Source organism: Haliotis rufescens, unplaced genomic scaffold, assembly GCF_023055435.1.
Source record: "Haliotis rufescens isolate VD_foot unplaced genomic scaffold, xgHalRufe1.0.p SCAF_9, whole genome shotgun sequence".
NCBI lineage: Eukaryota > Metazoa > Mollusca > Gastropoda > Lepetellida > Haliotidae > Haliotis > Haliotis rufescens.
The window spans coordinates 48,780,418-48,793,699 of record NW_025964383.1 but is presented as its reverse complement, the minus strand read 5'-3'; the positions used below and the strand labels follow the sequence as shown (position 1 = coordinate 48,793,699).

Here is a 13,282-nt window from a genome sequence, read left to right as displayed (position 1 = left end):
ATCGTACACTGTATCATGTATTGTATCGTACATTGTATCAGGTATTGTAATATATATTGTATCGTACATTGTTTCATCTATTGTATCGTACATTGTATCATGTATTGTATCATATATCGCATCGTACATTGTATCATATATTGTATTGTACATTGTATCATGTATTGCATTGCACATTGTATCATGCATCGTATCGAGTATTGTATCATGTATTCTAGCATACATTCTTTCATGCATTGTATCATATATTGTATCATGCATTGTATCGCGTATTGTATCGCACATTGTATCGTGTATTGCATCATGTTTTGTATCGTGTATTGTATCGCACATTGTATCGTGTAGTGCAGCATTTATTGTATCGTACATTGCATCATGTATTATATCGTACATTGAATCATGTATTGCATCGTGTATTGTATAATGTATTCTATCGTACATAGTATCATGTTTTGTATCTTACACTGTATCATGTATTGTATCATATATTGTATCGTAAATTGTATCATGTATTGTATTGTGTATTATATCGTACAGTGTATCATGGATTGTATCTTGCATTGTATCCTGCATTGTATCACGTATTGTATCGTACATTTTATCATGTATTGTAACGTACATTGTATCATGTATTGTATCGTAAATTTATTACCTATTGTATAGTACATTGTATGATGTATCGTATCATGTGTTGTATCATGTGTTGTATCGTACATTGTATCATGTATTGTTTCGTAATTGTGTCATGTATTGTATTATGTATTGTATCATGTATTGTATCATGTATTTATCGTGTATTGTTATATTGTATTGTATCGTGTATTGTATCATGTATTGTACCATGTATTGTATCATGTTTTGTATCATGTATTGTGTCGTGTATTGTAATATTGTATTGCATCATGTATTGTATCATGTATTGTACCGTGCATTGTATCACACATTGTATTATGTATTGTATCATGTATTGTATCGTGTATTGTATCATGTTTTGTATCATGTATTGTATCGTGTATTGTAATATTGTATTGCATCATGTATTGTACCGTGCATTGTATCACACATTGTATTATGTATTGTAGCATGTATTGTATCGTACAATGTATCGTATATTGTATCATGTATTGTATTGTATCATGTAGTGTATAATGTATTGTGTCATGTTTTACATCATGTGTTGTATCGTACGTTGCATCGTGCATTGTATCACACATTATATTATGTATTGAATCATGTATTGTATCATGTATTGTATCGTTCACTGTATCATGTATTGTATCGTGCATTGTATTATGTATTGTATCGCACATTGTATTATGTATTTTATCATGCATTGTTTCATTTATTGTATCATGTATTTATCGTAAATTGTATCATGTATTGTATCGTGTAGTGTAATATTGTATTGTATCATGTATAGTATCATGTATTGTATCGTGTATTTATCGTACATTGTATCATGTATTGTATCAGGTATTGTGTCATGTATTGTATCGTACATTGTATCAAGTATTGTATCATGTATGATGTATTGTATCATGAATGTATCGTATTTTGCATCATGTATTGTATCATTTACTGTATCGTACATTGTATTAAGTATTGTATCATGCAATGTATGATGTATAGTATCATGTATTGTATCGTGTATTTATCGTACATTGTATCATGTATTGTATCAGGTATTGTGTCATGTATTGTATCGTACATTGTATCAAGTATTGTATCATGTATGATGTATTGTATCATGAATGTATCGTATTTTGCTTCATGTATTGTATCATTTACTGTATCGTACATTGTATTAAGTATTGTATCATGTAATGTATGATGTATTGTATGATGTATTGTATCGTACTTTGCACCATGTATTGTATCATGTAATGTATGATGTATTGTATCATATATTGTATCGTACCTGCACCATGTATTGAATCATGTATTGTATCATGTATGGTGTCATGTATTGTATCATGTATTGTATCGTGTATCGTATCATGTATTGTATCATGTATTGTATCTCACGCTGTATCATGTCTTATGTGATGTAGTGTATCGTGTTTTGTATCATGCATTGTATGGCGGCCTAATACCACGTGTTGAAACGTGTTGTCGCCCTGCCAATACGACCATGAAGATACACGTCTAGAACACCCACAAACCCTTTACCAGCGGTGGCGTAACTATAGGATATGCCGTGCTTTCCGACACAAAGACATTGGGGAAATTCCCCCAGTTTAGTCACGCAAGCACAATTACCAGACTACCAGTTACTTTCACATTCCTTCTGATAACTTCCCTGTCCTGTGCCTCGTCTCATGGCGTGGTCCGTGCGTCAGGGGGGAGGTGCTGAACAAGCAAGCATGGACACTGAGTACGTGTAACCGACCTGGACAAGCAAGCATGGACACTGAGTACGTGTAACCGACCTAGACAAGCAAGCATGGACACTGAGTACGTGTAACCGACCTAGACAAGCAAGCATGGACACTGAGTACGTGTAACCGACCTGGACAAGCAAGCATGGACACTGAGTACGTGTAACCGACCTGGACAAGCAAGCATGGACACTGAGTACGTGTAACCGACCTAGACAAGCAAGCATGGACACTGAGTACGTGTAACCGACCTGGACAAGCAAGCATGGACACTGAGTACGTGTAACCGACCTAGACAAGCAAGCATGGACACTGAGTACGTGTAACCGACCTAGACAAGCAAGCATGGACACTGAGTACGTGTAACCGACCTAGACAAGCAAGCATGGACACTGAGTACGTGTAACCGACCTGGACAAGCAAGCATGGACACTGAGTACGTGTAACCGACCTAGACAAGCAAGCATGGACACTGAGTACGTGTAACCGACCTGGACAAGCAAGCATGGACACTGAGTACGTGTAACCGACCTAGACAAGCAAGCATGGACACTGAGTACGTGTAACCGACCTAGACAAGCAAGCATGGACACTGAGTACGTGTAACCGACCTAGACAAGCAAGCATGGACACTGAGTACGTGTAACCGACCTAGACAAGCAAGCATGGACACTGAGTACGTGTAACCGACCTGGACAAGCAAGCATGGACACTGAGTACGTGTAACCGACCTGGACAAGCAAGCATGGACACTGAGTACGTGTAACCGACCTAGACAAGCAAACATGGACACTGAGTACGTGTAACCGACCTAGACAAGCAAGCATGGACACTGAGTACGTGTAACCGACCTAGACAAGCAAGCATGGACACTGAGTACGTGTAACCGACCTAGACAAGCAAGCATGGACACTGAGTACGTGTAACCGACCTAGACAAGCAAGCATGGACACTGAGTACGTGTAACCGACTTAGACAAGCAAGCATGGACACTGAGTACGTGTAACCGACCTAGACAAGCAAGCATGGACACTGAGTACGTGTAACCGACCTAGACAAGCAAGCATGGACACTGAGTACGTGTAACCGACCTAGACAAGCAAGCATGGACACTGAGTACGTGTAACCGACCTGGACAAGCAAGCATGGACACTGAGTACGTGTAACCGACCTGGACAAGCAAGCATGGACACTGAGTACGTGTAACCGACCTAGACAAGCAAATATGGACACTGAGTACGTGTAACCGACCTGGACAAGCAAGCATGGACACTGAGTACGTGTAACCGACCTAGACAAGCAAACATGGACACTGAGTACGTGTAACCGACCTGGACAAGCAAGCATGGACACTGAGTACGTGTAACCGACCTAGACAAGCAAGCATGGACACTGAGTACGTGTAACCGACCTAGACAAGCAAACAGAATGTTACAACTTACCAAATGTCAGGCACAGATTGAGGATTATCAGCAGTTCTGAATTCATCGCTCCTGAAACGACACCAAGTCATGCCGTTCTATTTATTTATGCTATTGATAGGGAATCGTTCAAAATTATCACAATTTCTGTTTTCACATCAAAAGCTTTCATGAGTGGAGTAATTGTATGAGCTGACCTTGACGCAGACTGACAGATGCCAAATGTTTGAATTTATCCAAATCCGGAACGATGTCAATAAAGATAAGCAGCTTTATCTTGTTCATGCTTGCGACATCTTTCTAATATACAACGTCAACGTCCGGGAATAACCAGTCTCGATTATCTGACACATTAGTGGTGAATATTACATGATATATCACTCAAAATGAGTTTGTTTGTTTGTTTGTTTGTTTGTTGTTTAAAGCAGCACTCAGCAATATTACAGCTATATGACGGCAGTCTGTAAATAATCGAGTATGGAACAGACACTCCGGTGATTGATATCATGAGCATCGATCCACGGAACTGGGATACCATTACATGCATCAAGCAAGTCAGCGAGCCTGTCCACCCGATCCCGTTAGTCGCCTTTTACGTAAGCATGGGTTGCCGAAGGCCTATTCTACCCCGGATCTTCACGGGTCTGGTGACGGCAAGGCAAGTGGAGTAACCAGTCAAGGCATGTGACTATTAGCTAACCATAGAAGAACATTGACATTTCTCACAATTATTTTTTAATGTTTTAAGTATTTATAAGGTTGTTAGAGAAGAATTAGTTAACAGACAGATGTGTATGAATCATTACATCTTATTAACAAAATTTGTACCCCGCATATAAAATATTCTCTTTTCATTCGGCTCTCTCAACAAAACAGAAGAGAGGGATAGAAACACTGAGGTGTCAGATTGCAAGTTCATATCTCATCGCATGACCTGATATTGATAAATATATCATAGTTTCAGTCGCGAAACTTGCAAACATTGTAAGATCACTTAATGAGGTAAACGTGACATATAGATTAGTCAAATACCCGGCATATCTCACCTCGTCTCCACCGGTATTCCTAAGCTGTGAAGGGTGATCGGTTACATGCCCTAGGTCAGATGCTACTTGTCAGATCGCCTCGCCAGCTGGTAACACGGAGAAGCGGAAACGCCGCTGATCTGTATCTATAAATAGACAAACGGAAAACCCGTGCTAAAAGTAGAACCACGGATGTTAGGTTTGGAAATATGGATGTTATCACGCGAGTCTGACATGAAACTAACGTCACAATCCGCCTACATACCCGCGAGTCTTGACTGTGAATACGACTTTGAATCACAACACAATAGAAACACTGACGCCGAATCCGTGCCTGGTCTCGCGGAACAAATCTATATTTAGCGCTGCATCAGGGATTGTTGTCGTCGTCACCGCGTTCGCAGTCTAATCCTTGCCTGGTGGCAGTTGAGGTGGTAGCGAGTTGATTCACACAGCAGACATCCCCTTAGTCTGTCTTACAGACCCTGTAAATTTATATCAACTACAGCCCATGCAAGTCTATAATGTTTGGCAAGTCTAGATTACTGCAGTATCAGGAAATGAAGAGAATCACTTGGCTCCCTTTTTATTAGATTTTTATTAAGATAACTGAACAACTGTTTTTTCTGTATGATATGTTCATTTCAGAGACTATATGTTAGTCTAACATCCCCTGTTTACACACTGTGCTAGTTGGATGGGATCAGGCTAAACCGCAACTGTTTCAAGACGACGCCAGAGTTCTTTTCGCGAAAACGGCATCAATAAAATATTACTGTTTGTTTGGTTGTTTGTTTGCTGTTAAACGCCGCACTCAGCAAAATTACAGCTATATGACGGCGGTTTGTAAATTGAGACTTGACCAGAAAAACCAGTGTTTGTCATTATGAGCATCGATCCACGCTATTATTGAGAGTCGATGACATGCATCAACCCAGCAACCGAGCCTGACCACTCGATCCCGTTAGTCGCCTCTTACGACAAGCATGGGTTGCTGAATTTAAGGCTAATTCTAACCCGGAGTTTCACGGGTCTGAATACATTAATATATATGTTTATCAGAGTAAGGAAGAAGAACCATTTACCATTTGATATATATCAGATACCTTTGTCTCCGATCATTAATAATACGCAAATTATATTTTGCCATGTGACAGTAAACTTTCAGTCCCAACGAGAAAAAGTGCTGTGTTTTATATAATGACGACGTCATATGAACATTCAAATTAAACAACTTGTGTGTAGATCCATGGTATTTCTTAGGCTAACAAAGCAATATATTATTTCGTTTTGGATCCAAGAACCTAAAGCATTTACCCCACACCAACTAGAGGACTACTGTTTCCGGATTGACTGATAATATAAACGACGGGGCATGTGCTGCGTTAACAAACGTTATGTTGTATTGATAAAAATTGACTTCGCAGATTAACAGCGTCCAAACCGGCTTTTTTACCCTTATCTATAAAACATATGGGGTCAGTTCTTTAAAAAAGAAAATTTTCGTTGTTTAACAGATCTTGAAATTCAAATTTGAAATTCGGTTGCGTGAATATACTTTAGCCTGAATAAGGGCATTGCTGACACGTCTTGCATAAATATTAATAAAGTGGGTTTGTTTGTGTATATGAATAATGACAGTATCACGGATTAACATGTGTATTGCTTCAACTAATAGTTATTCCGACACAAAACTGTTCATGTGCAGTACAACCCACAAAACACGTACTCCAGGAACAGCGCTGCTCCCTGAGAAGGAGCCGGAGTGATCCCGGGACAGGCATTACAGGCAACCTGGGCTTATCGCACGAGGCGACTAGATTGATCGGGTGGTCTAGTTCTCTTTGATATAGTATGTTAGTGACGTCTTCACACAAAGGGCAGCACAACGATATTAAGAACATATGCTCGTTAATAATAACAGGGTGTCAGCGTTTAAAACTATTGGCTGGCGAGGAAATAAAATTGAGTGCTGCCACTTCAGAACTGAGTGAGTGAGTATGGTTTTTAGCAATATTCCAGCAATATCAGCGAGGGGGACACCAGAAATGAGCCCATGTCGGGAATCGAACCCGGGTCTTAGGCGTGACGAGCGAACGATTTAACCTCGAGGCTACCCCACCGCCCCTCACTACAGAAAGGACGCGCGATCCCGTGACATTGGGTCAGTGCAACACATTTGTAACAAAGTCTTAAAACAGTATCAGAACTCCGACGAATCGGATGGGACTGCCATAAAACGAATGAAGGACCCCGTTCATGAATCAATAACGTACGCCATGTAGAGATAGGACACCGAGTATTTGCACTTCCGGCGAGGAAAATGTTATTGGTTGTTCAAGATAAGACATGACCAGTCAAACACAAGTACAGGAGAGGTTTAGACAACCATCCTTTGTGTGAGATGAAACCAACTCCTACTCACACCTCAGCCGGCATCTACCCCACACCTGCACTGCGCCTTGAGGGTCGTGCGTCGCTGTACCCTGACCAACCAAGGTCAAGTGTCCGAACCACATAGACGAGATTCTATACTTTTCTTTACATACATTCAGTGCACACATATTGGAGCATCTCCCCCAGGCGTGGGCGTTAGCTGACTAAAAAAGCCAAGTTTCCACCCAAGCCGAACTAGCTACATTTTGGCTGGACTAACGAGTCTATGTATCGACCAATCAAAATCGCGTAACGAACTTGACATCCGGTTCGCAAACAGCTTGGAGCAGATTTCGGCGAGCAGATTTCGGTCGACTGCAGGATTTACAAAACATGTGCAAAACTGGGCGTCGACAGATCTTTTGCAAATCTTATCGTGTTTTATTCAAGGTGCTCAAGTGATTAAGATCAACCTCACGAGGCAAGACCCGTTTTTTTACAATATAGATCTTGATGATCGATCAAATCGTTTTGACAGGGCGCCGCCATTTTATTTGAAGCAAAGGCCAGTGATATAAGACGTGGAATCTGATTGGTCAGTAGAAGTGACATAGAAGGGGCATAACTCGTAATAGCCACTGGCGGCACAATGATCGAGCCTGGAAATTCTAGCCTTGTTCGTCAAGGATGGAAACTGGATTTTAATAGTCAGTTAACTCCCTTGCCTTAGAAAGATGTATTTCCAGTTGTGTAGAGACGAGTGTAGTTTTACTTTGGGGAGCAACCATCGTCCTTATACAACAAGTAGTCAGCGTAGAATTGACCTGACCATGTTAAGGGCACAATGTATGTGTGCTGCTGCTGGTTAAACAAGGTCATTCACCTCTTACTGCCCAATGTCCGGGGATCGGGGACGGACTGTGACTTGTAACGTTAATGTCTCTTGCTGTGCACCTCATAACGCCGGACTACAGTGAACTTGACCTGGTACAATGATATTCTGTTACACCATCGGCGGTAGAATGCGCGCATGTGGGCAAAGCAGAGACGCAAACAATGTCAAGATCCATTCGTTGGGGAACGAGTCAACATGTTTAATTGCTTATATCATTTTTAATTATTATAAAGCAATTTGGAAGCATTGGAGTCTGATGCGGTTCCCACAGTGGCGTGTTCCAGTATTTGTTTGGATGAACACTTCACTTGCCTTTGCATGTGTTTGTGACGGGTGTCTCTATGTGGCAGGGCTTGCTCACCTTTCCGAGAACACCTGGTATCATCACTTGATAGTGATTCATAATCATGTGCTTATACTATTGCCGGAATTCTGATTTAGTATATAATTCTTGTGCTAGATAGATAGACTGACAGCCATCTGCATTTATTCTTGAAAGGTTGAATGTCTATTGGAGTGACATGGAGTTTGGATCCAGGAAATCTGGAAGAAGATGGATAATTCTAGTAGGTTGTTCAGATTCCCAACAGATTCGGCCAAACTGCAACTTGACTAACGCCATGGACACCACTTACGTTGGGGCAGCACGTGCATTGACAGCTTTGTTCTTTATTGTTGTGTCCATCTTAGCTTGATCTACACTGGGTCAGGGTCAGGGTCAGGGTTAGGGTTACAATATAATCTGTTCAGTGATAGCTTTGTTCTCCTTTGTTATGTTCGTCTTTGCATGCGTTACACGGGCTAGCGCCATCAATAACATCGTTTTCAACCATCTTGTTATCAGAGACTCAATGCAGTTGAAATACACCATTGTCACGTGAATGTGTATGTTGTGAATTACAGGTGTAATGTCCTCAGAGATGAAAGTGATGTCATATTCAACTGTCCATTATATATTAATATTCGTCTGACGTTTACACAGCAAAATCGTTCCTGTCCAGTATGTCTCAGTGAAGCAAGATCTAATTTTAGATATGGTCACTGGACACGACTGAAAACAGTTTTATCTTCCCACATGTATAAATGGATTATGCAATATGTTACCACTCACAGAAACAGTGAAAGGGTATTGTTTTACGCTGCTCCAGAGCCCCGTCCCACAAAGCGAACTTAGCGCTAAGGTGATCGTAAGTCCCATACTGTAGCATAGGCTTACGATCATCGTAGCGCTAAGATCGCTTTGAGGAACGGGGCCCAGGACAATTCCAGCAGCATGATGGTGGGGACACAGGACACGGGCCTCACACAATGTGAAGATAAAACCCGGGCCTTCTGCGTGACGAGAGAACGCCTAAATAACAAGGCTACCCCACCACCCAAATACAGACCGAAACTATTGTATAGTTAGTGAACAGCTATTTATTATTTACTGGAAAGACATGATGTATCAGTAGATGTCGCGGAGCTTCGATCCAGTGATCAGGGGCATCATAACACATGAGTAAAGTAACAATGAAAACGTGGAAATAACTTCACAGGTTTATTATTAACAATTTATTTTACCAATAGACGGCAATAAAAGGATCAAATAAGCTAAAGTTGCGCCAACAAAGATCAATGATTAATTATACCACAATAAATACAAAAGCGGCTTAGCTAAGCAACTGTATTAGAGTAATAAAATGAGAGTAGATAAAACTACACTATGACAGCACATTAAGTCGGCTGCAACCAACTAACACCCAAGGAAATTAACTCAACACTCTGAGGAGTGAATGATCTCGTGGAAGTTAAATTACGAGAAATAAACACACAGGGCCTATCCCTAAAATAATTCACTCGGACAATAAAATAGACGAGACGTCTGCATAGCAAAAGAATGTGATTGACCGTAGATTCAGTCACTTTGACTTAGCAAGGACATTCGAAAAGTCCCCCAAAGCTAGAGAATCACAGGAAGGTTGGTTATCCACGGATTACTTGACAAACTTAGTATTGGAAACCCTAGTTACTGAGTTTACCTCAATACAGGCAGTCATTACTAGGTCCAAAGTGCCATATAATCTCTTACTAACGAAATCAGAGTTTTAAGCGACCACTCATTAGCACACTGACCCCTAAAACGGCCAAACAAATCGTAGCGTTAACGACACACGATCCTGACAAAGTGTAAATATATACTATTATATCGCCCGAGGAGGGGTCAACCTCTTCTGGACAATCGGGGAATACAGAAAGTCTGAGGCACTAGCCAGTGTGTGTTTCTGAAAAACACCGATAGCAAACAAACTACAATATCCATACGGTAGGTATAAGAATCCAAACAAAAAGATGATCAAGTTATGAAATAGTATCATTTAAGATTTACAACAAGCTCTGTACATTAGTTGAGGAGGGGGGGACCAATGACCACAAATGCATGAGAATATCTGAGTGTACGTAAAAATTACCCTTATGTTTGAAAATCATAGTCAAAAAAACATTTTCAACACATAAATAAGGTACCGAACTTATAAGAGATAACAAAGTTCAAATCAATACATGGTTTGAGTGTGTCATTTAACCACAAGAGAACAAAGTATAAGGGTAACGAATTCTCTCACTAAGAAAGCAATGACACTTTACAACAGCGACCGCCGGCTTTGCCGAAAGGTGTCGGAAACTGGACAGTGAAGCGGGGGTAGCGACTCGGTCACTAGACCGTGACACAAGCAGTATTACGACTCGGTCACTAGACCGTGACACAAGCAGTATAACGACTCGGTGACTAGACCGTGACACAAGCAGTACAACGACTCGGTCACTAGACCGTGACACAAGCAGTATAACGACTCGGTGACTAGACCGTGACACAAGCAGTATAACGACTCGGTCACTAGACCGTGACACAAGCAGTATAACGACTCGGTCACTAGACCGTGACACAAGCAGTATAACGACTCGGTGACTAGACCGTGACACAAGCAGTATAACGACTCGGTCACTAGACCGTGACACAAGCAGTATAACGACTCGGTGACTAGACCGTGACACAAGCAGTATAACGACTCGGTCACTAGACCGTGACACAAGCAGTATAACGACTCGGTGACTAGAACGTAACACAAGCAGTATAACGACTCGGTGACTAGACCGTGACACAAGCAGTATAACGTCTCGGTGAGTAGACCGTGACACAAGCAGTATAACGACTCGGTCACTAGACCGTGACACAAGCAGTATAACGACTCGGTGCCTAGACCGTGACACAAGCAGTATAACGACTCGGTGACTAGACCGTGACACAAGCAGTATAACGACTCGGTCACTAGACCGTGACACAAGCAGTATAACGACTCGGTGCCTAGACCGTGACACAAGCAGTATAACGACTCGGTCACTGGACCGTGACACAAGCAGTATAACGACTCGGTGACTAGACCGTGACACAAGCAGTATAACTACTCAGTGACTAGACCGTGACACGAGCAGTATAACGACTCGGTCACTGGACCGTGACACAAGCAGTATAACGACTCGGTCACCAGAGCGTGACAATAGCAGTTTAACGACTCGGTGACTAGACCGTGACACAAGCAGTATAACGACTCGGTTACCAGAGCGTGACAATAGCAGTTTAACGACTCGGTGACTAGACCGTGACACAAGCAGTATAACGACTCGGTGACTAGACCGTGACACAAGCAGTATAACGACTCGGTGACTAGAACGTAACACAAGCAGTATAACGACTCGGTGACTAGACCGTGACACAAGCAGTATAACGTCTCGGTGAGTAGACCGTGACACAAGCAGTATAACGACTCGGTCACTAGACCGTGACACAAGCAGTATAACGACGCGGTGCCTAGACCGTGACACAAGCAGTATAACGCCTCGGTGACTAGACCGTGACACAAGCAGTATAACGACTCGGTGCCTAGACCGTGACACAAGCAGTATAACGACTCGGTCACTGGACCGTGACACAAGCAGTATAACGACTCGGTCACTAGACCGTGACACGAGCAGTATAACGACTCGGTCACTGGACCGTGACACAAGCAGTATAACGACTCGGTCACCAGAGCGTGACAATAGCAGTTTAACGACTCGGTGACTAGACCGTGACACAAGCAGTATAACGACTCGGTCACCAGAGCGTGACAATAGCAGTTTAACGACTCGGTGACTAGACCGTGACACAAGCAGTATAACGACTCGGTGACTAGACCGTGACACAAGCAGTATAACGACTCGGTGACTAGACCGTGACACAAGCATTATAACGACTCGGTCACTAGACCGTGACACAGGCAGTATAACGAATCGGTGACTCGATCGTGACACAAGCAGTATAACGACTCGGTCACTAGACCGTGACACAAGCAGTATAACGACTCGGTGCCTAGACCGTGACACAAGCAGTATAACGACTCGGTGACTAGACCGTGACACAAGCAGTATAACGACTCGGTCACTAGACCGTGACACAAGCAGTATAACGACTCGGTGCCTAGACCGTGACACAAGCAGTATAACGACTCGGTCACTGGACCGTGACACAAGCAGTATAACGACTCGGTCACTAGACCGTGACACAAGCAGTATAACTACTCAGTGACTAGACCGTGACACGAGCAGTATAACGACTCGGTCACTGGACCGTGACACAAGCAGTATAACGACTCGGTCACTAGACCGTGACACAAGCAGTATAACGACTCGGTCACTAGACCGTGACACAAGCAGTATAACCACTCGGTCACTAGACCGTGACACAAGCAGTATCGCGACTCGGTGACTAGACCGTGACACAAGCAGTATAACGACTCGGTGACTAGACCGTGACACAAGCAGTATAACGACTCGGTGACTAGACCGTGACACAAGCAGTATAACGACTCGGTTACCAGAGCGTGACAATAGCAGTTTAACGACTCGGTGACTAGACCGTGACACAAGCAGTATAACGACTCGGTGACTAGACCGTGACACAAGCAGTATAATGACTCGGTGACTAGACCGTGACACAAGCATTATAACGACTCGGTCACTAGACCGTGACACAGGCAGTATAACGAATCGGTGACTCGATCGTGACACAGGCAGTATAACGACTCGGTCACTGGACCGTGACACAAGCAGTATAACGACTCGGTCACTAGACCGTGACACAAGCAGTATAACGACTCGGTGACTGGACCG

General features: G+C 42.5%; 1 protein-coding gene across 1 annotated transcript in view; it reads right to left on the bottom strand.

Moving 5' to 3' along the window:
• Nucleotides 1-4,971, bottom strand: part of LOC124128484 (multiple epidermal growth factor-like domains protein 10) — a 54,463-nt gene extending 49,492 nt beyond the window's left edge. Inside the window, exons 1-2 of the mRNA XM_048391153.1 lie at nt 4,846-4,971; nt 3,821-3,871 (exon numbers count right to left, since the gene is read on the bottom strand). Coding sequence (XP_048247110.1) covers nt 3,821-3,866 — 46 coding nt within the window. The 5' untranslated portion in view covers nt 3,867-3,871; nt 4,846-4,971. The remainder of the gene's footprint in view (nt 1-3,820; nt 3,872-4,845) is intronic.
• Nucleotides 4,972-13,282: the final 8,311 nt, after the last annotated feature.